The sequence below is a fragment of the Miscanthus floridulus genome, chromosome 5 (genome assembly GCF_019320115.1).
Source record: "Miscanthus floridulus cultivar M001 chromosome 5, ASM1932011v1, whole genome shotgun sequence".
Classification (NCBI taxonomy): Eukaryota; Viridiplantae; Streptophyta; class Magnoliopsida; order Poales; family Poaceae; genus Miscanthus; species Miscanthus floridulus.
In genome coordinates this window covers 11,885,697-11,913,492 of record NC_089584.1, presented here as the reverse complement: position 1 = coordinate 11,913,492, position 27,796 = coordinate 11,885,697, and the positions used below count along the sequence as shown (strand labels likewise).

At 44.2% G+C, this 27,796-nt stretch overlaps 2 protein-coding genes and 2 pseudogenes across 2 annotated transcripts; 2 read left to right on the top strand and 2 right to left on the bottom strand.

The window, feature by feature from the left end:
* On the bottom strand, positions 1-2,354 carry LOC136451531 (protein kinase PINOID 2-like). Its single transcript, XM_066452224.1, is given in 3 exon segments — positions 1-493; positions 495-1,116; positions 1,620-2,354. Coding segments are annotated over 3 exon segments (1,485 nt in total). The 5' UTR covers positions 2,183-2,354; the 3' UTR covers positions 1-193.
* A 3,759-nt stretch (positions 2,355-6,113) lies between these two features.
* LOC136454242 (uncharacterized) lies at positions 6,114-9,075 on the top strand (annotated as a pseudogene).
* Positions 9,076-18,309: 9,234 nt separating this feature from the next.
* On the top strand, positions 18,310-21,870 carry LOC136451530 (monothiol glutaredoxin-S4, mitochondrial-like). Its single transcript, XM_066452223.1, has 8 exons — positions 18,310-18,457; positions 18,817-18,891; positions 19,914-20,090; positions 20,210-20,309; positions 20,406-20,472; positions 21,191-21,269; positions 21,365-21,472; positions 21,568-21,870. Exons 2-7 carry the CDS (start codon positions 18,823-18,825, stop codon positions 21,428-21,430), a joined length of 558 nt encoding a protein of 185 aa, XP_066308320.1. The 5' UTR covers positions 18,310-18,457; positions 18,817-18,822; the 3' UTR covers positions 21,431-21,472; positions 21,568-21,870.
* A 1,000-nt stretch (positions 21,871-22,870) lies between these two features.
* Positions 22,871-26,654, bottom strand: LOC136451528 (uncharacterized; annotated as a pseudogene).
* Between the last annotated feature and the right edge of the window lie 1,142 nt (positions 26,655-27,796).

Genomic DNA, 27,796 nt, shown 5'->3' with positions numbered 1-27,796 from the left:
AAACGAGAAGCTGCAAAATCTTTATTGGCCAGATACGTAACCACGATCCCTACAGCGAGCCTGATTGGTTCATGCTCCGGTCTTCAAGAGCGTACGTACGTACGTACGTCGTGCTACTCGATCTATGTACACTTCATCATCACCAACACGCTGCCGTACGTTCAAACGATAGAGAACGACGCCAATCGACGACCTAGAAGTACTCGAAGCGTTCGTCGGACCGGGGGTTGTAGTTGTACGGCTCCTGCCGCTCCTTCCTGCTCATCATCAGCACCTTCTTCTGCGCCGGCGCCGGCGCCGGCACTACCGGCGGCTTGGGCACCTCGGGGGGCCGGACGGACCTGACGAGCGCCCAGTTCACGCCCTTGAAGAAATCGTGCCTCTTCACCTCCGCCGACCCCGTGCAGCCGCCCAGCCGCTTCTTGGGGTTCTTGGCCAGGAGCTGGGTCATGAGGTCCTGCGCGCGCAGGTGCTCGTCCCACTCCCTGCCGCTAGGCCGCCGCCACCCGTGGGAAGGCCAGCGGCTGCTTGATGATGTTGACCAGCGTCTTCTCGTTGTTCTCGCCCTTGAACGGCGTCCGCCCGTACATCATCTCGTACATGAACACCCCAAGCGTCCACCAGTCGACGGCGCTGCCGTGGCCCTGCCCGGAGATCACCTCCGGCGCCAGGTACTCGTGAGTGCCCACGAACGACTTGGACCGCGCCGACACGGGCTCCACCACCAGCTCCGGGTTGCTGTCACCGGGCTCCGACGTCCTGTCGTCGGCGCTGTCCGCCTCGCGGCCATCGTGGCCGGGCTTTGCCGGCGCTCCCTCCTTTGCTTGGCACTTGTGCACGCCGTTGAACAGGCACGACAGCACCGGCTGGATCGGTGGCACGCAGGACGGCTTCCCGGCGTCTGCTCGCCCGCCACCTGCAGCGCTGACATTGTGGGGGAGGCTGTTGTGCCGGAGCAGCCTTGGGACGACGTCGCACTTGAGGGAGAGGTCGAAGTCCGAGAGCATGATGTGGCCGTCGCCGCGCACCAGGACGTTCTCCGGCTTCAGGTCCCTGTACACCACCCCCATCATGTGCAGGTACTCCAGGGCTAGCACCGTCTCGGCCACATAGAACCTGCCATCATTCGAATTGCCAACGATATCAGTTCACTGTCAGACAAAGATACATAATCGGCTGTACATACACGCAAACCAAAGGTGTTTTGTTAACAAAGTTAACGTACTTTTCTTCTTTTTGCACAAAGATAACCGCGCCTTTAATATAAATTGCATTCAACAGTGATTTGGAGAGGATAAACATCGCCAGCTTGTGCATACAAACACAGTGGATCTATCAGCATACATGTCGCTATACATGCAGCTCAAATCATTAGCTTAGTTAAAGCCCTAGTGGTTCCAACAGATCTGCTTGGAAAGATTGACACGGCAAGACAAAAAGAGCCTGCTGAAAGCTATAGCACCGATGCACATGAAAAGAGGATCACTAGCCTAAAGCGTCATGCTTTTACAAAAGTGACACCGAAATAAACAAAGCTTGACCCTGAAACAGAACTTTGCTTACCAAGCCCAGTTTCAGATGTGATGAGAACAAAAATGCTCATGTGGAACGAACAGTACCTCGCCGAGGAGATGCTGAATCGCCTGCCGGGCTGCCGCTGCCGGGCAACATGCAAGTCCCCGCCGGGGCAGAACTCCATGACGAGGCAGGCGTAGTGCGACGCCTCGAAGTCGGCGTACAATGTCGGTAGGAAGGGGTGGTCGAGCGTGCGAAGGATCTCACGCTCCACCTCCGCTCGCCGAAGCTTCTTGCGGAACGCCAGCGCGTCTTTGTCCACCACCTTCATGGCATACAGGCACCCCGTCGACCACGGCTCGCGCAGCTGGCAGAGGTAGACGTTCCCCAGGTCGCCGCTGCCCAGACGCCGCACCAGGCGGAAGTGCTCCAGACCGACGCGGCCTGCGGTAGCACGGACGCGCCTGATGGCCTCCCACTCGGCTTGGTTCGCCTTGTGAGGCTTGTGGCGGCATGACGCGGCTGGTGTATCCCAGCCTCGGCCGAAGGAGCGCACCGAGACCGAGCTGGAGCTGCCAATGTCACTGATCCAGCTCCGGCGGGAGCCTGGTGCCGTGAGCGAGGACCGGCTGCTGTCGTAGTCGGACTCCTCTCTGATGGTAGCCATTGAGGCACCAAGACAGGAAGGCAACGCAGCGAGAGTGAGACCGAAGAGAAGCTAGGCTCTCCTCTCTACCTCCCAGCTCCCTGTGTTACTATATATGCAGCTGTGGACTGTGGTTACCATGAGCTAATGTGTGGTCGTGTGGATGGCAAGTTTAAAAAATGTTTAAAAGTCACATAAGCCAGCTTTATGCTGTAGAGTATCTATTGTTACGTATATAACTATTCCCCAGGATCTAACAGAGTTGATTCACCTTTTTCTCCACTTGCATGGATGATTACAGGCAAGAATCATTGCATCATTGGACCCCAAGGCTAGTTGGAAACTACCTGGCTCAGTGTCCTCAAGGCTCAAGCTGCTAGATGCACTGCACAGAAGTAAACCCAAGCAGTAAGTATAGATGGGTAAAATGCGTATTGAAAGAAAAAAAAACATGGAGAACTGGAATCATGCGATGAACTTTGCAACAGTTCCAGTGCAAGCATGGTGGTGGCATTGCTTTATGCCTGCATGGGGTCACATGAAGAACCAACGGCAAGCAGGCTGCTTTGGGATTAAAGAAGAGAAGATAACTGCTAAAGCTTTTGCAGTTGAAAGTTACACATGCATCACCCGTGCAGCAGCAATTACAGCCGCCTCCACCTCACAGCTGCTGAAACTATATAAAAGATGCTTACCCTTTCCTTCCTCTGCTGTCCTCCCACTCCTTCCTCTTTTCTTCCTCTTTTGGTACATGTAGGGTTCATGTGATTCCATTTAGTGGCCACGTCAACCACTCAACCTTATTCCATCTATTTCTCCCATGCCATGTTGCCTAGGCTGGTCACTTCTGCCGTTCTGCGTGTGAAGCAGGAAGGCTACAATAGCATTAAGACATGTCTTGTTTGTGCCAACAACTGTCCACGTTGAACCATGGCTAGTTTTGATTCTTGCGGCAGGCCATGTTTGCAACCTGGTATTGAGCAGGTATAAACCTATGGACACCCCATCTCCAAAGTTTTCAAGGCACTGTAATTCACCACATTTACAGCTGTAAGAAACAAAAGACAATTAGATGAAAACAAAGAATACAGCCACCATCGTACTACAAAAGGTTCCATTGTCATGTCCAACACTAGCAGTGAGAAATAGCGTTTCAGTCTCACCAGGCATATGCCGCATATCATAGAGTAAACATTGCTGCCCAATCGCCTCAGATTTTCTGTCTTTTAGAACCTTTTTGCTTCTGCCAGTACCAACACAACAGCCATACGTCATATATACCCAGTATCAGGTCAATGTATTGTACAATCCAGCTTTTTCTCTCACAACCAACATCGCAGAGACAATGCAGCACGAAGAAGTTACAGGGGCATCTCCAATTGGGATTGTGGGAACACTGAGAACACCATATCTTGATAGCAGATCTGCCGGCCAACACAATGTCTGGTCGGTTTGGACAGACCCTTTTTGCAGTTTGCTAGTGCTATCTGACAATAGTTACAACTGTCTTTCGCCAAAAAATAGATACTTGCAATTAGCAACTGAGTAACATCATGTAACGTGAATTGGACATTAATGCAGCATTAAGATTGTACATCCCTTCTGTAGATTCTGGAAAGATAAGATGGATGTTACAGGTTCAAAACACAGATACATACCGGAACAAACTCGCCAGTCATCAAAGTAACTGGTATAGAAAAAAACCACCATGTTCACAACTAACAATGTGGTAACAAAGAACTGACCAAATGAGGGAAAGAAATTAAAATTGAAATGGTCAAGAAAACTATATATGGAAACGCAACCTCCATCCATAAAAAAAAAATCAACGTGAGGGGGGTAAGACAGCCCCCGGGATTGCATTAAGATACTATTGATCTCTCAAGTTAAGCATATGCATCATCCTATTCAACAGTGTTTATGTATGAAAGAAAAGAATGCAATTACACATACAACTGAATAAACTTGTTAGCTACTCAATCCTTTCCAAATTATGACGTTTTGACTTTTCTAGATACATGGCTTTTATGTTTAGATACATAGTAAAAACAATGTATTGAGAAAAGCCAAAATGTCTTATAAGTTTGAATAGATGGAGTATTATTCAACTAAGCATGGATTCAGAGGAGTAATCACATATTCACATTCTACAGTATTGTTTGTCAGTGGATCACTCTCTAGAGCCACAGCCACTTTTTTACTTTAGAGGACGATACCATCGGCAAACACAAGAGGAAAGGTCTCCTACTGTAAAGCACAACCATTGGAATCATTGCCAAACAAGTCCAATTCAAAAAGTATACTGACCAAGGCAAAAAAGTTTTGTTTCCCGCAATCATACCAACACTGTAGGTTACCGGATATCCTTGCCATTGCCTGCAGAAGAGCTCCAGTAATGCATGGCCACCAGGCAGGTCCACACTCCACAAGCAAAAGCCAAAAGGCAACAAGACAATAATAGAAGGAAGAAGGGAATATTCATCGGAGGAGTTGTCTAATCAACAGGAGCGTGATATAGCTTAAACCTCACTGAGCATGATATTGAATCGTGGCTTGTGTACTACCACCCAACTTTATTAGTAATCCATGAGTCAATGTACGGTTGGACCTGGTCCCATAGTAAGGAGAATTGTTTACTTATTAAAGAAAAGGATTAACAGGTAAAAAAAGGTTAAATAAACTAATGTGGACAGCTTGAGGAAATGGTCCCGGGTCAACAGTGTCTAGAATATGTTTTTAGACCGTCTCCAATAAGGAGATCATAAATCCAAAATAGGGTAGTGAGAGATCCCAAAATTAGCCTTCCAATAGAGTATCCTATACGGGAGACCTTATTTTGGGTCGCCTGAGAGACACAACCTAAATATGGGTATCCTCTCTCCTGGAAACACTATTTGCAGAAAGGATTCTCTTTTGGATCTTATTGTTGGAGAAGATGTCGAATAGGTATTGAACCTTTTACCTTGTAGGCATTACCTAAAATATGAATGGATCTTGTATTTTAGACTGGTGTTGTTGGAGATAGCCTCAGCGAAGCAAAGAATGCGTCTGCAGAAAAAAAGACTTCATCATCATTCTGTCATGGGCCAAAACTGCAACCCATAAACAACTACTTATCAGCACGTTTCCTGACTATCTCTGAGTCAGTGGTCCACACTACATAGTAGAAAGAAGTAGAAAGTATGCATTAGATAACAAGAAGGTACGGACAATTGTTTGGTCTTCAACTAAAATAAATATGAAGCTACCATATGGAAATATCGGAATTCTAGTCATTAGGATTTCCTTTTATATGAAATAAGCAATATTCGAGAATTTCCTATAAATATAGGTTTTCTTTGGAATTCAATCAATCAATTACGAAACAACAGAGCTCTTTTATTTTAACAGAAAGAAATGCAAAAAATGATTAGAAAGTAAAATTATTCAATCTTTTTTGTATTTTAATAAATATTTTTTTAACTAATAACTAGATACTGAAATTCTTTGATTCACCTTTTGAATTTAAGTAACTAAACCCATTCTTAATTTTGGAATATTTTAATGAGAGAAATTGGAAAAATCCGGAATTCCAGTATTTTTTCTTTTTCGACTAAAAAGAACAAAGCATGAACATTTTTTGGTGCGACATTTGTTTTGGGTCTGCCTTTTCCCCCGTGTGATCCCGCGCGCCCGTCACCTCCCTCTTTCGCCTGTCCGTGCGGTGGACCCGGCTCTGCGCTCCCTCGCGCACATGGTCTTCCCCTCCCCCTCTCCCACACGTGCAACTCGTGGACTCCTCCTCTCATCTCCCACACGGACGAACCCTAGCCCTCAATCACGCCGAGCTCACCAGAACCCGCCCAACCCGAGCCCAATTCCGCTCGGGTCCCGACCGATCCAGCGGCTCCTCACCAGCACAATCCGGGCAGCGTCCCCCGCAGATGCTAGCCTGATCGGGTCCCCACGGTCGATGGGTTCGCCCGGGTCCGCCAATGGCAGACACGGTGAGTACGTGAGGATCCCGGAGGAGGTGGAGGTGGCGTCCAAGAGGGGAGGGGGATGTCGTGGCAGCCGTCAAGGTGGCCTACAGCGGCTGGAGTGCCCGAGGGTGCTGCGGTGCCAGCACGATCTGGTGGTGGGCCAAGGTCGCCGTGCTCAGGGATCGTCCTTGCTAGGCTGGAGCTATTACGGTCGTCTTCCTCAGCCCGCTCCATATTAAGAAGGTGTGTGTTCTCACCCCGTCCCTCCTCCCTCCCCTCCGCCGCCGCCTCCTTTGAGGGTGATTGCTTGCATCATGGATCGTGCAGAAATTGCTCGCGAACGGGAGATCTTTCCTGTCACTTCTAAGTTCTGCTCCTACTGTGTCCATCGAATCGTCGGTTGCGATACGGTTTTCGATTTGTGCAAGAATGCTTGGATATTTGTTGATATTTTTGTTTGTTTGTGGTAGAATCATTTTTCCTTTCTTGGTTTGTGTTGTTATATGTTTTTTGTGTGGCTAGCTCAGTGAGAATAGGTGACATGACTAATTTTCATTTTGCCAATATTACCAGCAAAAGGATGAGGTTGTCAAGAGTTTTAGGATCTCAATCTGAAGTAGAGCTTAGAATAGAATACCAATAGATTTCGTTGAGATATCAGTTTTAAAGATTACTGGGACCGTATAGGATGTCGTTGTTCAAAGAACACATTTAGCATTATTCCCAACTGCAATACATGAGAAGGAGAAATGCTTTGCCAATTCTTGAAGTTTTGACATCAGCCAATGCCTCTCACTGGTATTTAGTGGCCCAATATGTGGGGTCTGCAGGCATGGTGCTCTGGACCTCCAATAGTGTATGTGCTTTCACCAAAAGGTGGATAGGTAGGAATAGTCTCACAAACCAACTGGTTCTTGATTTTTTGGATGTTATAAGATGCGGTACAGATTTCCAGTGAACCTTATTGTGATGGGCATCATGGCTATAATTTTTTTGGTGGCCTTCTTAATTAAACAAATCCACTTTGGTTGAGAAAATCGTATTCGCAACAAGCAACTTCACATGGAAGTGATACCTGGAACAAGTACTAAGCTTGTGCTACCGTTCTGACTCTGGACCCACTTGAAGTGGTCTTCCTTGGAAGCAAACTCTATTGTGAAAGCTATTCCCTAGAGTTGGTAGAAATAGTTTTCCATTTTCTGTCCATGCTCCTGTTATCATAGTTAACTTCAGGAGGAATACTCCACAAGTCTTTTTTGGGAATTTATTTTCGTTGGATGTTGATGTAGTTGGTGATAAATTACACTTTACTAGCTTATTTTATTGTAGTGTTCAAGGATTTTAATATATTATGACACATAATATTAATTGATCTCTTTGGAAGTCAATTTTTTTTGGGTGTCTACATTGGATGAGGGTGTCATGTGAATTTGTAGAGTAGACTTGAAATTGTCATAGTGTGCTATGACTCTTGGAAAATAAAAAATCTTGCCCCAATGAGCCATAACATTCTGTTAATTCTAATCAATGCCTGTGATTGGCCTTTATATCTAAGATATGAACTGATGCTCCATCTGTGCTTGCACTGCAACGTAAATTGACTAGAATGGACTGGTAATGCTATTAGTTGTGATATTTCTGGTTATAAAAAGGATTGAAATTGTTTTCAAATTAATGTTTATAGCTCTACCTATAATTACTAACTAAACTTTATTATCCCTTCCAAAGGTTTACAATATTAAGTCAGATCAGACACTTATGTACAATAAAGTCAATAGCACGTGCAAGGAGCAACTGTAATTAGAGATCATGTGCCTGTGGACGCTACTTGTTTGCGTCACTTCAAAGTAAATTATATGAGAGAGTTCTCCTGAGAAGTTGATGATCATTCGTGTTATGCTGACATCATTTCAGTTGATCAGAGAGCTTACAGTTCCATTCTGTTGAATTGAGTGAATAAGCTGGCTGCATAATCTATTTATCGGCACCAATTTAGTGTGATCACCTTATAGTCCACTTGAATAGATGTGTTGGCTTTCTTTAATAACTTTTGATGCCCCAGATATCCCTGGACTGCGTTCTTAGTTTCTTGCTGACCTTGATTTCCATGTTGTCATTGCAGGTTGTTTCACCTATTCTTTACTGGGAATCAACAACTTTCAGCGGACCAGCTATTGCTCTAATATGTTTTGGCGCAATCGTCTTATTCCCAAGTGTTTTGTTACCTTCTTCGCCCTTCATGTGGCTTGCGGGGATGACTTTTGAATATCTTTATGGCTTTTTGATAATCACAGTGGGGATGAGCATAGGCATGTCATTGCCGTATTTATAGGCTCTACATTCCACTGTAGGATACATGTGAGTCAAAAACTATCGTTTTTCTTATGTTTTATCCAAATAGAATAGAAAACAGATTAACAAATTACTTAGTTTTGAAAATATGGTTGTCATTTGTTCTGCAGAGATGGTTGGAGAAGTGGTCAAAGAAAGTAGCTTTTGTAAGGTTTGCTGGCGAAGGAGATTGGCATCATCAATTTAAGGTTGTTGCATTACTAAGGATTTCTCCATTTCCATATATAGTTTTTAACTATACTTCTGTGGCTACGAATGTCAAATATTACCCATACATAGCGGCTTCTATGGCTAGAACCATACATAAACTTTTCTTGCAATATACAGGTTTGTACTTACCTCATGTCTTCTATTCTTTTGATCTTTTTTTCTGCTCCCTGATCATGCCTGATACTCATTGTGGTGAATTTGTGTTATTAAATAAATATACAACACTTTGGATGAAACCTTTAGCGTGTTATATCTGATTTACTCTTTGTGATAGCCGGTGAATTTGTGTTATTAAATAAATATACAGGCCCCGTCGAGCAGCTTCCTAAAGGCGGCGTGCGGAGTGCTCTTAAGCCGTGGCGGCAGCGGCTGAAAGGGTCGAGATGGTGACTAGAGGGGGGGGTGAATAGTCCTTTTTAAAATTACTCGCGTCGACTAACCGAAACAAGTGCGGAATTAAAACTATCGGTCTAGCCAAGACTACACTCCTCTATCTATGTTCACTAGCACCTTGCAAAGATACTAATCAAGCAACAAAGGTGCCGGGCTAGCTAGAGCTCTCCTAACCAATTCTAGAAGCAAGGTCACACAAACCTATGTCACTAGTACTTTAAGCAACAAGGGAGCTCCTACACATGCTAGTAAGCAAAAGCACAAAGGTAACTAAGCTCACTAGCAATGCTCAATAACAAGGCAACCAATGCCAAATTAGAGAGTGCAATTACTTAGCTACACAAATTAAGCAATGTGACTAACAAGGTTACACAAACCAAATTAGTCATGTAAGGGAGCTACTTCTATGCTACATAAGCAAGAAGGTAACTAGCAAGCTACACAAGCTAACTAATTACAAAAGCAACAACACAAGCTCAATGTATATGAATGTAATCGCAAGCTTGTGTAACGAGGATGTAAACCAACGGAAAGAACAAGGTTAACACGATGATTTTTCTCCCGAGGTTCACGTGTTTGCCAACATGCTAGTCCTCGTTGTGTCGACCACTCACTTGGTGGTTTGGCGGCTAATTGACATCACCCGCCAAGCCCGCACGTCGGGCGCCGCAAGAACCTACCCCTTGAGTGAGGGTAGCTCAATAACACGCTTTACTAAAGTTGCTCTTTGCGACTCCCACGGGGCGAGCACAATGCCCCTCACAAGCTCTTCTCCGGAGCGCCGCACAAGCTTCTTGCGGGCTTCCACGGAGACCACCACCAAGCCGTCTAGGAGGTGGCAACCTCCAAGAGTAACAAGCACCACCGGCTTGCAACTCAATCACCTAGTGCCACTCGATGCAACCTCACGATGCAATCGCACTAGAATCGCTCACTCACATAATCGGATGATCACTATCAAGTATGTGTGAGATAGAGGGCTCCTAAGCACTCTCAAGCATGGACACAAAGTCCCCCAAGATGCTCAGCACAAGCCATGGCTGAAGGCCACTTCTATTTATAGCCCTAAGGGCTAAACTAGCCGTTACCCCTTCACTAGGCAACTGTCGGGTCGACCGGACGCTCCGGTCGTGTTGACCGGACGTTGGACCTCAGCGTCCGGTCGCCCGATGACAGCCACGTGTCACCTGCGTTCAATGGCATTCTTCCGATCTCAATGGTCATCTTCTGACCGGACGCATCAGCTTCAACTGACCAGACGCTGGAACCTCAACGTCCGATCGTTTACAGTAAGGTACCGGCCTTTACCGGACGCGTCCGGTCGCACGTGATCGGACGCAGCCCAGTGTCCGGTCAAACTCTAGCTCCTGCGTCATCATGCATCAACCTGACCGGACGTGCCCTGCCAGCGTCCGATCACTTCTAGTGCCAGCGTCCGGTGCATCCAGTGAGACTCTATCTTTTCTATGTAGGACGCCGGTGGCACCGTCGGACTGTCCACACTCTACGGGCGGACACTCCGCCGGTGGAGTTTCTTCACCAAGTTGATCCACATCAACTCCAACTCCATCTCTATTGTAAATGTGCCAACACCACTAAGTGTACACCACCATGTGTATGTGTGTTAGCTTTTCACAATCATTTCCTAAAGGATGTTAGCCACTCAACTTGCCACGCCACTCGATCCTAGCGACGATGCAAAGTTAGCTCACTCAAGTGGCACTAGATGACCGTTATGCAAACAAGTTTGCCCCTCTTGATAGTACGGCCATCTATCCTAAACCCAGTCATAAACTTCTCTACACATCTATGACCGGTGAAATAAAATGCCCTAGGTTATACCTTTGCCTTGCGCATTCCATTCCATCTCCTCCAATGTTGATGCAACACATGCACCAACACGATCAACAATGATATGATTCACTTCATATCATCACATGATCATATTGGTTCATCGATCTTGACTTTACTTGCTCTTCACTGTTGCCATCGTCCATCGGTGCCAAGTCTTGCTCAAGCTTCACCGCAATGCGGTCCATCACTCCAAAGCCTTCGACTTTCCCTTCACGCTTGCAACCGGTCCATCAAGCCAAGTATTGTCTTGATCTTCTCCACCTTGATCACATGACTCAATGTCATGTCTCATGTGCATTTAAGCTCTTTCATCATCACATGTGTGAGCTTTGCAACATCTCCAAGCCATTTTCACCTTCATGGCATATGTTGCTCACACATATGTACATGTGGACTAATCACCTGTGTATCTCATATAAACACAATTAGTCCACCTAAGTTATCACTCAATTACCAAAACCAAACAAGGACCTTTCAGCGGCCATGGTGGCCCATCGCGTGGCGGCGCAGATCCACTAAGGCACAACGAGCCTTCATCATGGCTTCATCGACGTTGCCAACTCCTATGCCGGTAAAGCTCCCACCCCTCGCCTCCTGTTTCTCTATCCATTGCTAGGGTTTGCGCCGCTCAGGGTGCACAGATCAATCTACTCTCCTAGTCCACCAATCCCTGGATCAATCCGTGCGCGAGCTTGGTCTGCCTCGGGGTTCCGATCTATTCCTCGCCTCGCTAGAGGAGGTGCCGGAGGAGATGAACGGCGCCAGGGGTTTCAATCTGCTCCCATCCCTGGACCAATTCGTTCTTGGTACAATAAATGCATATTCAAAAAGGTTATTTATTTGATTCAATTGTGCGTTTACAGGTACTTGATCGGTACTATTTACTGGTAACCGCAGTTGAAGAACTCTAATATATATATTGACTACTACCATTGAGATCAGGTTTCTCTATTTTTACTACTACCATTGAAGTCAAATCAGGTTGTGATGTATATATTGACTTTTGTTCCTTTACAAATGCAGTCGAAAAAAATCAGTTTGGATTTTATCTCATAGGGCAAAAGAAATAGTCATAATGACAGGACCAATGCAACAAGAATTATATTATTTTTCTTGGTTTACAGCTACCTTCAGTGTATGCGTTGCTAATTTATTTGAGATGGAGTACTTGTTTATACATTCTCCTGTTTGTAAAGAAAAAGGTAGAAAAATTGTACTCCTTTTCACTTTTAGACTACATATGTTTCCTATGTTTGATGATGGATTAGCAATTTGTGAACTGCTACAGTACTCATTGTAGGGAATTGAGAAGGTTGCTGAAAGAGATCTTACTGAACTCATATGGAATTGACTTATGTTGCATAACGTGATTCAAACATCTGGACAAGCATAGGCTAAGAGAAGTTGAACCATCAATCAAGGTTTGTGGTATAATTTTCTTTAAGGCTATTGAGTGAGGTTTTTCTTTTTTGAAATTGGGAGAGTGGAGATAAACTTTTGGTTGGAGATTTCCTATGATGAGTACTGATTATCTGCTTTACTGGTAGCGAATATATGGATGCAATGTTTTCTCACATTGTAGGCAAAGGAGTTTCTTTTTGGGTGCTTCAGTGCTTTTCTACTCATCTGATAATCTGAATATCTGGTCCTCCACATAAATTGAAAATGATTGTACTCATGGTATAGTGTCCAGACCATGCATGGCAAAAATGGTGCATATTTTTTATATTATGTGCATGATAACCTAAGATAGTCGCACACAAAACCCCTTCTTCAACCTCCTCCACCCTTTTTGTGTCATTCCTAACTGCCATTAGTAGCTTGTTGACTGTTAGGCTTAGGTTAAGGCCTTGTGTTGGGCTCGAGGTTTAGTAGGGATTGTTTGATACCAATCTTTTTCTTCCTTCGGAATGCCATCATCTGCAAAAGGCTTATTTTTGTTGTTAACATGAGGCTTCCTTCATGAGGCTTTTCATGGTTTTGTAGAATGACGATAGTACATAAGGAGGCATCAATGAGCGGAAATTGAGTGATTAATTTTCATGGTACTACAGGCTTTCACCGCACTGCAGGCTTTCACCTCCGGGTTGTGAGAGGTCGGGTGATTTGTTGGAGCGGCCGGTATTCAGGCAAAGTATGGGCACTAAACTAAAAAACTATATATGTAACTACAAATACGGTTTGTGATTGTTGTGAGTAGGAGATGCATGGGTATTTAAATAAATGTCTCCATCCAAAATTACAATTATAGGCTACAAACGGATTGTTGCAAACGTCACGGTCGAAATCATTTTTTTAATAATACAACGCACGATCGAATTTAAATTATCATGGCATTATCTTGTTCCCGTTGCAACGCACGGGCATGATCCTAGCCGCATCACGGAAAAGTCTATACAATAGAGTTGTGAGCCTATGACGCTGCGCTCTCCATGACTGTTAATTTCACAAACTATGCTTTTTGGATTAACTGTCACTTTAACGTTGGTATTTAATTTTTACGGTATTGTTATCTAATCGTGTGATCCGTGTGTTTTTACTATAAATTGTTAGTTATCCCGTAGCAACGCACGGGCACACTATCTAGTCAATGTATATACACAATGATAAACAGTGTTAGAATTGTAGAATTGTGAGTAACTAAAAGATATGAACACTGCTAATCGTTATTAAGAAGATGTGAAGGAAAAGGTAGTAATAAGTTCCAAAAACACAACAGAGAGTAATGTAGGTCTTAAGAATCACAAACGTGTTTATGATTCTTCATCTCTACAACTAAAACATTCATATCTATTCCGTCCACAGGTGCGACACCAAAGCCGCTCCATGCGATCAGATCAGGAAGGCAATGCGCACTCGCTCCATACGATCAGCTCAATCTCCATAACAGTCGCAGCAAATCAAGAAGGCAAAAATCAATTCCCGTAACAATCGTGATCAATTCCGCGATCACCCCACGCCGCCAATCACGTGAGACTGCACCGTCACCTGCACCGCGACCTCCCTGGCACTCTGTAGTCACACGGCACCGCATCCTCTCCTCCTCGTGCCTGGCCCTCGCACCACCTTCGCCATCGCACACGTCATCCGCCAATCAACACCATCGTTCAATCGTGCCCTGTCCATGTCCTTCCCCGTACCGGCCCCGTTCGACGCCCCATCTTGTCCCCATCGCCTCGATGCCACTGGAGCATCCATCACCTCACTGCCCTGACCACTAACGCTGGCGTACCCTGTCACGACATCGAGCTAGCGACGAGCACCCACTAGGTACGTCACCAGGACCCTATATCCCCATCTGTCTTCCCTTTCCAGCTATGCAAAATGGAACACCCAAACCCAAATCCTAACAACAACATATGGGCGAAGACGACCACGGCTAATCCTAGTAGAAGCACACGGATGACGACAACCAGCGAAGCCGTCGCCGAATCGCCCCGCTCAAGTCTCTATGGCGCCGCGCCCTCCCCACTGATGCTGCTGCTTTGCACTACCGTGGGCTCAGGTCTCCACCGCCGCTGACACACGCCAGGCACGTGGAATCAGGACGCCGCTCCGATGTCTGTTGCAATAGATCACTGATCTCACCACCTGTAGTCCACGACGCCTGCAATAGATTGGTGATCATGGCGAGCAGCCAAGCTCCTTAGCGTGAACCACCAGCCCACCACTACCAGCTAGGCAGCACAAGCATCACGCCCGCGAACTCCTATGCCGCACCGCCATTGCCGGGTGTGAGCTCGCTCCGGGGAACAACCAGTCCCGGCCTTGCTCCTCCGCCCTTGGTAAGCCGCAGGTGAGCTTCCCCGCACCCCTGCGCTCCTTCTCCACGCACGCGCGCGCAAGGCACTATGCACAGCATGCTCTGTTCCGTGCTCTGCTTTGCACGAGCGTTCCTAGCTTGTTAGCTTGATGACATCAGGATGACATGTCCACACTTTCTTGCCATTTTCCTTCAGAAGAATAAAAGAGGAAATACATTGGAAATACAAGGACCCATACCCTTTAGCATGGACTCAGTCCATGGTGGACCGCTCACACACCACACCGCCAATCCGTGGTTCATGGACCTGTCAGTGTTTTGTTTTTTATATAGACATTCTAATAAACATCCTGTTAGTTGTTGACAATTTTCTAAAGATGTTTATGAAATTAGAATAGTCTCCCTTTTGCATGATCGGTTATCGAGACCATAATGTTTATAATTATATTTTTTATTACACCATGGTCAACTACTCAACTGGAAGCTAAATGTGCTCCTTTTCTTTTTTTCTATCTCTACAATATGGCAATGCTTTAGATTTAGTGTATTTTGGATAGTTCAGAGTGAGCTTATTTGTTTGAACAAGAACATATGTCGTGCTGTTTGGGTAATTTGCAGTGATTTTGTTTGGTTTTAGTCCATCCATTTTGGTTGGAATTTTGAGCTTTTTGCACTGCCTGATGATCGCCAATTCAGTCCTCATTCTACCATGCAAACCACATTTCATTTCTTTTGCCCACAAAATTTGCTCGTACATAGGTATTGGGCATGAAAAAACTAAGTGGAACAAAACTTTTTTTCCTGAACACCTGTTGCTATTTACTTGCAAGTTCATAGAGTTGCCTTGATGATATGTAAATACGGATCGCTCGTGTCATCTTAATAGGTCCGTTGGGACAGTGGTCACAAACAACACCTAATGATCGAAGCACGATAGAAAACTGGTTGTTGAGGCCTCCCCTTAGGGAAAGGCTCTGATGACTGCAATAAGTCTTCTCTGCTGAAATTGATTTTAATTCAAACTTGTGATCACTGGCAAATTGGTAGTTGTTAATATAACTCATCTGCCCCGGCTATTGCAACCACCTCTAAAAAATAAAAGATTTAGCCATGCTTTTCTATGGTTGGGGATGGGTAGGTTTGAAATCTATGGTGTTGTTTAGATCCTCATTTTTTTGTCAACTTTTTAGGTACTAAAGTTACTTTGTTTTGAAGACAAGGAGGTTCGATTCTCTGCCCCCCTAACCCTCCTAAACCTAATAAACAGAGGGAGTTTATACTGAAGGTAAAAAAGATTCTCATATATGATCCATTAGTCTTTTGATCATTTTAATGTAATAACCGCACATATTTATACTTTTACCTACTTTCTTTCAATCTAACCGGAATCAGAAATTACGTGTTTCAAATGTGTAGAGGTACAGTATTAAACCTATGAGTATTAGACAATTCTCAGACTGATCACATGTACATATGAGTGCATAGGTACATGCATAAAATATTATTTCTAATTTAGCAAAATAGGGTATATCATCATTTTGTTTATCGTTTGAGAAAATATGTCATCACTTTGTTTAACTTGCTAGCATGAAAAAATTTATAGCCGCTTTGGTTTCACAGTTTATTGTTTACAACTGTAAGAACGATCACATTTTTAGAAGATCGTTATTTCTATATCTAAAAGACTATTTTCTTTTTTTTTTTAAATTGTCTTCATGTATTTTTAGACCTCTTTCCTGCATGGAGCCTAATGAAAATCACAGTTGTCGCATGCCATTGAGAGACTTGTCAAACCAGATAAATGAAGGTAAATACTGATGTCGATGTGTATATGTATGTAAAAATTTTAACATCTGATAATTAATGATGTTAAATCTGTCTTCTATAAAAAGCAGGTGTTGAAAGTGGATCTAATTCACTTACACAAGTCTCCGATCCTCAGGAACTTAAAAGGCAAAGGGATAGAGCAAGGCTTGTGGAGCGTCGTACGGCAATAACTGAAGAACAACGGAGCGAAATTAATAGAAAGCGACGTGAAGCATATCACAAGAAAAAGCCAATTCTAAAAACGATAAACTATCTATAGGTGACATTCTTAGCTTTATTATGTCACACTACCTGTAATGCCTGTGTGATTAATATTAATAATCTAAAATAACATGCAACTTGTTTGTAGATGGTGACGTTGCAACCGACATTGAAAACACAATTGACACCGAGAATAATGATTAGCTCCATATTAACTCGTCGTATCAACCTGTGTGAATAGGTAAGGAGAACACAATACTGCAATATATTTTTTTAGGATATCAAATGGTACTTTAACTTTAAAAATTAACAAACAACTTATGTGCAAGATACTTCTAACTACAGCTTTAGCCATCTGCATGTTTCAGCTGCAAGAAGTCAGACGCCGCATCTTGGACTAGAAAATCTTCTAGATCATTATTGATTGGTGACTAACTGCAGCTTGGTATTCGTGCAAAGCACGTTCTCTTAGTCGAACTATTGAGATATTAGATTCTTAATTGTAGAATAGATTCTAAAACATGTATTATGAAACACAAACTTGCGTTATGATTATCTTTCCGTAGTACTTGATTCCTAAAGAAGGGTAAGCTTATCTTTCGCGTATCGTAGGCACGAAGTGATGCGACAATTGAAGTTGATGTTTTAGTTTTGCATTCAAATTTAGAGTTATATTTTAATTATCTATCTTTCGTGAAGACTTATGTAATATTGATTGGAACATTATGATTGCGGTATCTATTTTAGATAACAGTATAACACACGCTCATACATATGTTATCGTGGTATTATGTGTTCCCGTTGCAACGCACGGGCATTTACCTAGTATATGAAAAAAGTATATCAAATAAATGCAGAATCGGTTAAAAAGAATAGGGGGGATGCAAGGGTTTCAGATTGGCAGTTGGACTACGGGGAAATTTGAAATGTCAACTTAATTGTCCATTCATAGTTATTCAAATTTGTGAGCTTGATTTCCTCCCAAAAAATTACAACACTTAACACAAGCGCTTGTTTAGAGAGATTTTCTCAACACGCTCTCTTTTACAGTACCATTCATAGGTAAAATTACCCAGCAGCATACAAAGCACATGCGAATCATTAGCCACATTCTGCAACCTTTACCTTTTCCGCTGGCAAATGACCAATCTACACATCACGTGTGTGTAAGAACAACCTGCAGTGCCGGAAGTGCAAATACATTTGATTGTCAGCAAATCAACGACCAGGATGCATGCATGTTGTAAATAAGAAGTGCTCTCCTGTACTTCCCGACCTCCCGGGGGCCGGGTATCTTGGGGCAGCCAGGCAGGAAGCCCACAGGAAACGCCCGCTGCGAGATCTGATCGCCGATGCGCGCAGCCACCGCCCTCTCTTCCAAAAGAACACGTTCTTCGGTTTCAAAAAAAAAAAAAACACGTTCTTCACCAAGTTGGGCCGTTGTCGGATTCTCTTCCAAAAGTAAAGTGACCGTCCCCGGGCTCACCAAATTGGGCTTCTACACAACACCCCCTCTAAAGAGAAGAGATGAAAGGCTACACTGGGCCGTGCCCATGCTAAGCCCGCTACAAAGGAGAACGACAAGTTCGATTGGCCTCTCCGCTGTAGGCCTGTAGCTGCAGGTTCTCGCCTACTCCCTTTCTTCGACCTTCGCCGCTCGCCGCTCGCCGCCGTCTCCCGCCCGCGGCGGCGCCTCCTCCCCTCCCACTCTTCCTCGTCGTCGATCTCGTCTCGGTTAGTGTTCTCCTAGTTCCACACTTCTTTGGTGCACTGCACCCGTGTCTCCTCGCATCCGACCACGGCACGGCCTCCTTCTCCTCAACTTGTGTCGTCGGGCGGCGGGATAATCCGCGCCATCACCAGTTCGGTGGGGGTGGAGTTTTTATCGGTGGAATTGGACCAAATTATCTGTTGATAACTCTTTCGACTGACCAGACATTCTCTAGGGTTTTGGGGCAGCTGCTTGTTCCCTTCTTACCTTCCGTGTAGCGCGAGTTCGTTATTTCTGAGTGGGGTTTAGATGTTGAATTTTCGGTTCGATTGCTGGATCCCCTGCTTAATCGCGGTGTTTGTTGCTGTGTTTTTCGCTGCAGGGTACCATGGCGAGATTACTCTCCACCGCCCTCGTGAGGGGACTTATGAGATCGTCCCGCGCATCGACATCAGCTGTAAGGCACTTATTCCCATTCCTGACATTGACGGTTTTATGTCATCTTTGTCTATCACTAAACGATAATACCATGGTGAGATTGTTTGGCGGAGTTTAGTTTCGCACCTATTTCCTTCTGGTTCAGTGTAGTGCGTCAGGGGTATGGAATTGGATTCACATGAGTTTTGCGCACTTGGTCAGGGGTTCGGAATTGGATTCACATGATTTTTGTGCAGTCTCTCTATTATGAGTTTCTACTTGTGCGGTTGAGTAATATACTCTGCAAAATTTTCAGTCCAGCGAATTGTTTTTAATTCTGAGATTTTAATGGGCAATTGAGCAACTGTATATCAGTAGTTTCTGGACTGTAGTGCACCTAATACATGTAGCCAGTTTCTAACATCTAATAATATATATGCTTTTAACATTTATGTTGCTTCATCAGTAAGCTGGAATCTATTTCCATCAGTGTTGCCTCATGGTCTCCATGAGGCAAATGCATCCTATGTTCCATCTAATGAGAATACTAATGGGATGTGACCACAACTTTTTTAGGTTTGGCATTAGATGTAATTTGTTGTCACTATCTTGACTTCTAAGTTGGTTTTGGTCTAGTAATTAGTAAACATCATTCCCTGGTAGCAACTTTCTGGTTTTCTACAACTGTATTTGAAAAAGGAAAATCAACCTATTCTATGTGCTTTGTATGCTGCACATTATGAATCATCAGGAACTCGTATCCTGTGTGACTTAGTATAAGCGTTAAGCCACCTTATGTGCCCTACTTGATAAAGAACCACCCAACCCCTTCTATGTCCTTTCTCTGTGCCCTAGTTGATAATGAATCATTAGGGAATTCGTAAGGAGTACATTTTTTATCTCTTGTCTGAATGTGTGACACATATTGTATGAGTTTATCACTTTGCCCATTTTAAGATTGTGCATACTGAGGTTTATGCTGTTTTTTTTTTCTGTTTGTGTTTACCTTCTAATTTTTGTCCTGTATCCTTTTCTTTTTGCATGATAACTGGAATTTTGCAGGCTGTGTCACGACCAGCTATCCAGCAGTTTATGTACTACTCATCAGGTCTTGGTGGTGCTCCTAATGCAAATGGGGACTCAATGACAACACGAGTAGCTGCTGATCATGATACACATCAAGATTTTCAGCCAACGAGCAAAAGTTCAGACATGTCTTTCAGTGACATTGTTGCTCAGGTATACATTCTTATATTAATAATCTTTCAGAACGATTCTGATTAAAGAGTTTTACTTTGACACAAGTATATAATCAGTCAAATCTGAAGCTTAGTTTTCCACAATAAACACTTTGGCAGGATGTCAAGGAGCACCCTGTCGTCATCTATATGAAGGGTTATCCTGATGCTCCTAGGTGTGGATTCAGTGCATTAGCAGTGAAGGTCCTCCAGCAATATGGTAAGTTTGCTATAAGTGCTGATTGTTTGAAATGCAATTGATATTTGATAATCAGTTTGCTCTTTAAATTCTGAAGGCAAATCTTGTCTATTGCAGGTGTCCCCATCAGTGCTAGAGATATTCTTTCAGATCTCAAGCTCAAAGAGAGTGTTAAAGCATACAGGTAAGTATCTTCATATAACATTATGTGTTGTTAGATATTCTGTAGTAACAGCTTGTGTCTCGAAAGGGTAAGAGAACTGGCCTGGGATGGATTATCTCAGTGTTGATAAAGGAAGAGGGCCTGTTTGGGAGGGCTTCTCCTGGCTCTGGGTAAACCTTTACCCAGAGGAGCCAGAGCTGTGAAGCCATTTTTTTCTAGCTTCACTGACTTCCAGTTCATTTCTAGGAGAGATAAGTGGCTTCTTGCTACAGTGTACAAGATTCCCTAGAAGCTAGGGCTATTTCGGGAGAAGCCTCCCAAACGGGCCGAAATGTTTTTTAGGTCAACCTAAAGAGCAGAGAGGACAGGCAACTTAATGATTTCTGAAAGAAATAAGGGAAAAAAAAAACTGAACTGATCATTTCTTAAAGCTGATTACTAAAAAAAAATTAGAAGTAGCAAAATGAGTTCGGTTACCAAGTTCATATTGACGTTTGGTTTGGTCAGAGAATATCATGTCAAAATAAACCAGTAGTCAGTAGTGATTATAGTCTGCCCTGTATAATGATGTTATCTTCCTGTTCCAGAAGCACTTTTGTTTAGTTGAATTGCATTGTACTATGATATATGAATCTGAGATAGATTATGTATGATGCATCATTCAGCTACTACTTATGCCAGATTCAGCTAGTGCTTACACTTTATAAGTTTCAGTATTTACTTTCTTTTATTTGTGCAGTAACTGGCCTACGTTTCCACAAATATTTATCAAAGGAGAGTTTGTTGGGGGATCTGATATCATACTCACCATGCATCAGGCAAGTGAGCTCATAATCGCTGGTTTTAATCTAGTTACTGTATGATCCAGATAGCGTTAAACTAATACTGAATTTTTCTTGACAATTTTCTTCAGAAGGGTGAACTGAAGGAACTGCTTGGCGATATTGCACAAAAAGGAGAACAAAGTGGTTCTTCATGAAACAAGTAGCAGTATTTGTGGTGCAAACTTCTCAGACCGGATGTATGTTCTTTCTCAGAAGATTTTAGGTTATCTTGCATTGTCTTTCTTTGGCTTCGGATTTGAGTGTGTTCTCTGTTTTGTTCTGTTCTTGCCAGTTGTGATGGAAGATCCACTCAAGGCTCAACTGCTTGTTCTTGATGAATAAATGCCAATGCTTGACGCTGTTCTTTTATGCATCTAGCTGCCTGCCTTAGCTTGAGCTTGGGTGCTTTAAGTTGCTTTTTTTAACTGAACGGATGCTGTTGAAACATGTAATTAGTATGTGACATGCTTATACGCTCTATGTTTCGTTCTTTTTTGACAGCAACTCTGATTGCATTGCCCTACTCTAAAATATCTACTGCTTTGTTCCACCAGAGCTCATCTGCATGCAGAGATGTACCACACTCGTACTCGTTTGTGCTTGCGTTTATAGTTTACACAGCAGTCATCTATGCAACCGTAACGGCAAGGGAGTAGCGATGGTTTTTTTTATACAATAGACAAACAAAATTAAGCTTGCAGGCGGGTTGGTTCGCGGCCGGCCACTAACCCGCATCGCTTGCCATAAAGTTTATTAGCGAGTTTGCGGTCAGTCATAAGCTATCTACTTTGCGGGACAAGCCTTCCGTGGACATAGTATACTTAGCTGCAAAACCCGCAGGGCCTGCCGCACACACAGCATCCCTCAAATATCCGGTGGCCAACAAGTGAAAGAAAGCTACAAGGTATAGGAACAAGATCATAATAACGGGCGCATGACCGGCACAACGACGAACCAGTTGACCTTGTCGGTGCCGTCCTGGAGTGTGGCGAGCGCCACGAAGGCGCCCATCGATTGGAGTGTGGCGAGCGCCACGAAGGCGCCCATCGATCCATGCATGTGCAGTTAGCTTGCTAGCTATAGCTCTCAAATGACAAATCGATCTCTTCACTAAAAAATACATACGATACGTACGTCGATGCAGGCCTTGTGGAAGCAGCTCATCGGCCGTAGGGGCAACTCGTCGCCGGTGTCGTCGTCGGATTCCTCGTCTGCCTCGTCATCGGGGACCTCGAGGATGAGGCGCGCGTGGCAGTTGTGACGACGATGATGGCCTCGAGCTGTGGGCCACTAGTCGTCGTGGAGGAACAGCCGTAGAGCCTCCGCCCAATGCCAGACTATCGTGAGACACTAGCGGTAGGGTTCTGGAGACGCGGGTTCTAATAGTTTTCTCTTCTCTATTGTTCAACAGGCTCGGCGGGTTGAAAGACGTTGAGCCACAAAGAAATCGCAGCTGGGCCACAATAGCCACGAAGATAAATTTTGCGGGGCGAACAGACGGGCTACGCTATCAACCCACCCGGCCTGCAATCGTAAACAAAATGATCCAAGTACAGGCAGGCCAGACACGGAGAAAGCAAAAGATCACAATTCCAAATCGGAAAATAGGATATTTGAAACAAACATTATCCGTACCACAACCAAATCGACGTAGACCAAAATATGGAAATTATAAGCGTACATCATTCGCAGACACGTCTGCATGAAGAAAAGCTAGAACATGGCCGTATACCCAAGCCCAAATTTGCTATTAAACCATTTACCTCCCTGGAACAGACACCGGTATTATTTGGACACCGCCACCGCTATCTTTCTCGCAACATTTTCCAGTCAAGATGACTTAGTGACGAGCCCCAAATTTGCTGTGAGCCATTTGCAAACTTCATCCATCTCCTCTGGAATAGTGTAGTGCCCAAGACTTCAAGAAGGAGAGTAATCGTCATGAGAACAGAAATATAGAAAACTGCAACTTAAGTGAAGCGTAGCTGAATTGGGGAGATATAAAACCTATTGTATGACTTGAACAGCACATTGGAGAAGCCATTTGCCTTCAAGGCATCAGCAGATCTCTCCCCGTGCTTGTACAGAACTACATCATCAGCTGCATAAAATATTGAAGTGGAACATAAGTTACTGAAGGTGGCAATTTGTCCTTTATTTATGGATCATCAGAAAGAACTTTTACACGTTTCAAAAGAAGAAAGGACTGACTGACTTTGTACTAGTAGTGTTTTCCTTATGCGTCATGAAATCAAATTTATATCATTTAAGTATTGTGGTCCTGTTAGCTCTAACATACAAAGAGAAGAAAGTGACACAAGTTTTTTGATAGGCACAACTACAAGTATAAACAAGGCAGCACTCTTTGAATTTCAAGCATGCTGCACAAAAACAACCCAAACATTTCAAAGGACCATTAAATCTGCTACAGGAAAAAACAGTTATGCCGTTATCATCCTAAATTTTTAGAAACGTGTATGGTCATTCCTGCTTTGCACAGTTGCATTTGCACTAGAGAGGCTACTACCATCAGCAGAAATACAACAGCTTGTTTTCTAATGGATCATGGATGGTGGTCTAGGCTAGCCAGACCAAGACAAGATATAGTAGTTTTGCATTGCAATATGATATGGTTCGCACACATGGCTAGTGTTGATTTGAAGTGTTACAAGCAAGATGGACTCATTAGCTAGCCCCCGTTTCTTCACAGTGGATAACAATGCATGTCATATTCAAAACTTGGTTTATCATGATAACAAACCCCATACTGTCTCCTGGTCGAATGTTGGAACTTAGAACCCTCCCGGCACACAAAGATGCTTATATCAAGCCAAGCATAGAACTATGATAGAAATTTGGCACGTTAAGATACACAACAGATATGCACCTTTTCCATGACAGAGCAAAAGAGGTATTGATGAAGCTCTTTGTGCAGCCTCTGGTGAGGCTTCAATTCTGTTCTTCAAGGTCCTGGATGACCAGAAATCATGTACATCAACAAAAACCCAAGCAGTTTCACTAAAACATATACCACACAATATCATAGGAATAGGACAAACCTGGCACATGGAAGCCAGCCACTAAGACCAACGGCAAGACTTAGGTTCACAGGGTATGGATTGCCATTCCCATATTTTCCATGAGCAAAGCAAGTTGCAGAGTACAGAGCAGTAGCAGCACCCATACTAAAGCCACCAACACCAAGTTTGACTGCAATGGAGATTGGAGCACCATAGATTACCAAGATAGTTCAATGTTCATGGAAAAGATCGAAGGTTTTTTTTTTTAGTCAGCCAAATTAACATGTTAGAATAGCCTGTTTCTGAGAGCACACACATGCTCTTTAGAAGGGAAAAAAAAACAAAGTTTCACAAAGTGGATAGAACATATTTAAGAAGCACGCCTCATAATGGAACAGCAGGTACCAAAAAAACAACAAAAGCAATATGAGCAATCTTGCTAAGATGGGCTGAAGAAAATAAACAAACAACCAAGTTATCTCATCAAACAAGAAAGGGAGGGGGGATGGGAACCATACTGTCAGCAGGTTCAGTTGACAATAAATTTCGCAACATGTGCTGCTGAGGCATCCATCCCCTCAATGTCATCAGGAGCATCCTCAGAAAGATCAGCAACATCAAACCCTGAAAATTCAGAAATGGCACAGGAGTAAACATGTATTACGTATAAGACAGACATCAATTATGAAAGGATCTGATAACATTCTTAAGCAGGGAGAAACATGTAGATAACAAAAAAACCTACATGCTGTGGAGGGGAACCCGCCAAACACTGACACAGGTCTTGAAGGTGAAGTGGGGCATATCCATTTTATCTGAGCAGAGCAAAGATACACAAAGAAATATCGTATTGAATTTCAGCAGCAAGATGCAAGGTTAAACCACCACAAGAAATTAAACCATTGCATATTTGGAATCTATATCCTAACTTACATTAGGAAGGGGAAGAGTTTCCAGTAGTTGAGACCAGCTGCAATGTAACACAAATACATCATTGGTGACAGTAACTTCAAATTCTATAATACAGAACTATCCTTCGAGGAAGCAACAGTCCAGCATCATTATGTGAAAACACACAGCAGTCATAGTGAGATGTCCATAACAGTCAAGAAATAACAATGGTGTGATTTCTTTGGTGCACTAACTCCCTCATCAGTATTTACTCGATCACATGATTCAAGCATTCAACATTCCAAGCACACAACAAACTGATGCTGATAAACTTATATTCCAAACAATACGATATGGATCATGAGATTTTCTGCGCTACCACTATCTACAGTTGGTTCATAACATCTGGAGAAGGTACCGAGCTTATGGACATGGTTCATTACGTCATCATCTATTTAATCTAAGCACACCAAACTCCACAAGCACAGCATTCAAAAGTACAGGTGAGTTGAGCAGGCGGATTCCATACCTGGCTCCATTGTCCCCAAGGCCGTGGAGCCAGACAATGGTGGCCTTGTGCGTGCCCTTGGGCCTCACCACATGCGTTCTCCCGTACTCAAACGGCCTCTTCGCACCTGCATCCAATGCATATTCATTCCTTTACAAGTCAATTTCACCTTAACCCCCAACGGCATAAAATAGAAACCGTGCACCAATCACCAACGAAGCCACAACAGCGATGAAACCAAGGCGTACCTGATGCGCGGGAGCTGCTGCCGCCGAAGCTCATCCCGCGAACAATCGCCGCGCCTCCACACCCCCTCCTCGCTACAAGGCCCGCCAACGCTGCAATCCCAGCAACAACAACGACGACGACTCAGCAGCCGACCAGCGGCCCAGCGGGAGCAGATAAAGGGCGACGCGGTGCGCGCGTGCGTACGAGGGAGCAGCGGCGGGGCTTGGGGATCCAGGAAAAGGCGCATTTGGGCGGCGGAAAGGGGTGCGCCTTTTTGGGTGGCGCTGGTGGGTGCGGGAATCTGCAGGAGACCGCAGGCCCGCAGCGCAGGAAGGCAGGCAGGCAGGCGCCACCTCCACCTCTCTCTCTGCGGAGAGCTCCAACTCTGCGCCACGCCACATGAGCAGCGCGTGGTGGTGATGGCGGTGGGGTGGCAGGCACGCGCCAAAGATGGAACAGTAACTGGCGGCACGGATTCGGAAAAGCGGTCGCCCAGTTGAGGGAGGAGAGAGAGAGGGAGGTTGGGATTCGCGAACCTGCGGGCGACGACGTGGTTTTGCAGCGGAGCGGAGGAGGAGTTGCCGAGGAGGAGGTCGTCGTCGCGGGGCGGGGCGGGGCGCCGGCAGAGACGACAGGCGAGCTCGTTCCAGTGGCCGTCCGGATCCTTCTGCTCGTGGGGGTTGGTCGGTCAGTTACTCAGTTCTGTTGTGAGTTGTGACCACTCACTTGTGCGGTGGGTTGTTCGGTTCGGGGCTGGGCTATTTGGATTTTGGGGGCCTGGGCTCGAGGGCCTGCTGAACATACCGAGGCTACGTTTGGGCACCGTGTGCTACGAGGCCCTCAGGCCTCAGCCGATCATTATATTAAAAAAAATGTCTTTTCCGCCTGAGATAGTGATGGTTCATATGTGCCGGTACTTTTTCCGGACGTCTACTATTACTGTCTTTTTAATAAATTATCTTATATACTATCTTTTCATTCTAAATTATAAATTATTTTAACTTTTTTTAGTACATCTATTTTACTATATATTTATATATACAAAGTGGACGAACCAACGCATAGTAAAATAGAAGAAAAAAAAATCAAAGCGCAGTGATCTATTCGTTGGTTCATGGCAACACATGGCAATTATTAATGCTAGACCCTACGCAAGCGGTCAAGCTAGTTCGTCCTCGTGACTAGGACATGGATATCGAATTGCATTCACATTGTCCTCGGTTGTTGTAGTGCCTCGTTAAATAAAGTGAACGTCATGTTGCAACAAAGAATTTAACATTATACCGTGCATGGATGATGAGTTCTTTGGCCACAGTTCATCTTTATCCATGTCCTATTTGTCCTACTTTTATGCACAAATCAAGTTCCACCCACTCTTCTCTGCAAAAATGACCGCCTAGCCACGGGAAAGCCTAGGTGCTAGATAAGACAATACATGATGCGCGCCGAGGCGTGGTCTCGTACAATTTTTTTTTCTTTCAAAAGAGCATGAGTATTATTAGCTCGAAAGTACTAATACTAATAAGAGCTTGTTTGGTTCATGCTGTTACCATGCCATGGATTGCCACGTCTTAACTATGGCGTTCCGCTGCCGGCGTTTGGTTGCTGCCGTGGTTTAGGCTTGCCACACAACTGCTGCTACGAGCTAGTTCGTTTTTTATGTCTACAAATGTGCCAAAGGCCCCGTTCGTTCGGAGGAATTTGAAAAAAAATTAGAAAAATTTGGATGAATCTAGAGAAATCTATAAGAGAAAAATACTATTCCGAATAAAAAAAAGAAATGAATCAAATCGAATTTAAAGACACGCGAACGGAGAGTTGAGTTTTGACGAAGGAAACGCTCGTCACATGTGTGGCATGGCAGCAGTGCAGCA

Bases quoted from the DNA above. Each gene is read 5' to 3' on its own strand.
- LOC136451530 (XM_066452223.1), top strand. From the start codon at position 18,823: ATGGCGAGATTACTCTCCACCGCCCTCGTGAGGGGACTTATGAGATCG. The intron at 18,892-19,913 runs GTAAGGCACTTA...GGAATTTTGCAG, and splicing joins CCCGCGCATCGACATCAGCT to GCTGTGTCACGACCAGCTAT. The intron at 20,473-21,190 runs GTAAGTATCTTC...TTATTTGTGCAG, and splicing joins GAGAGTGTTAAAGCATACAG to TAACTGGCCTACGTTTCCAC.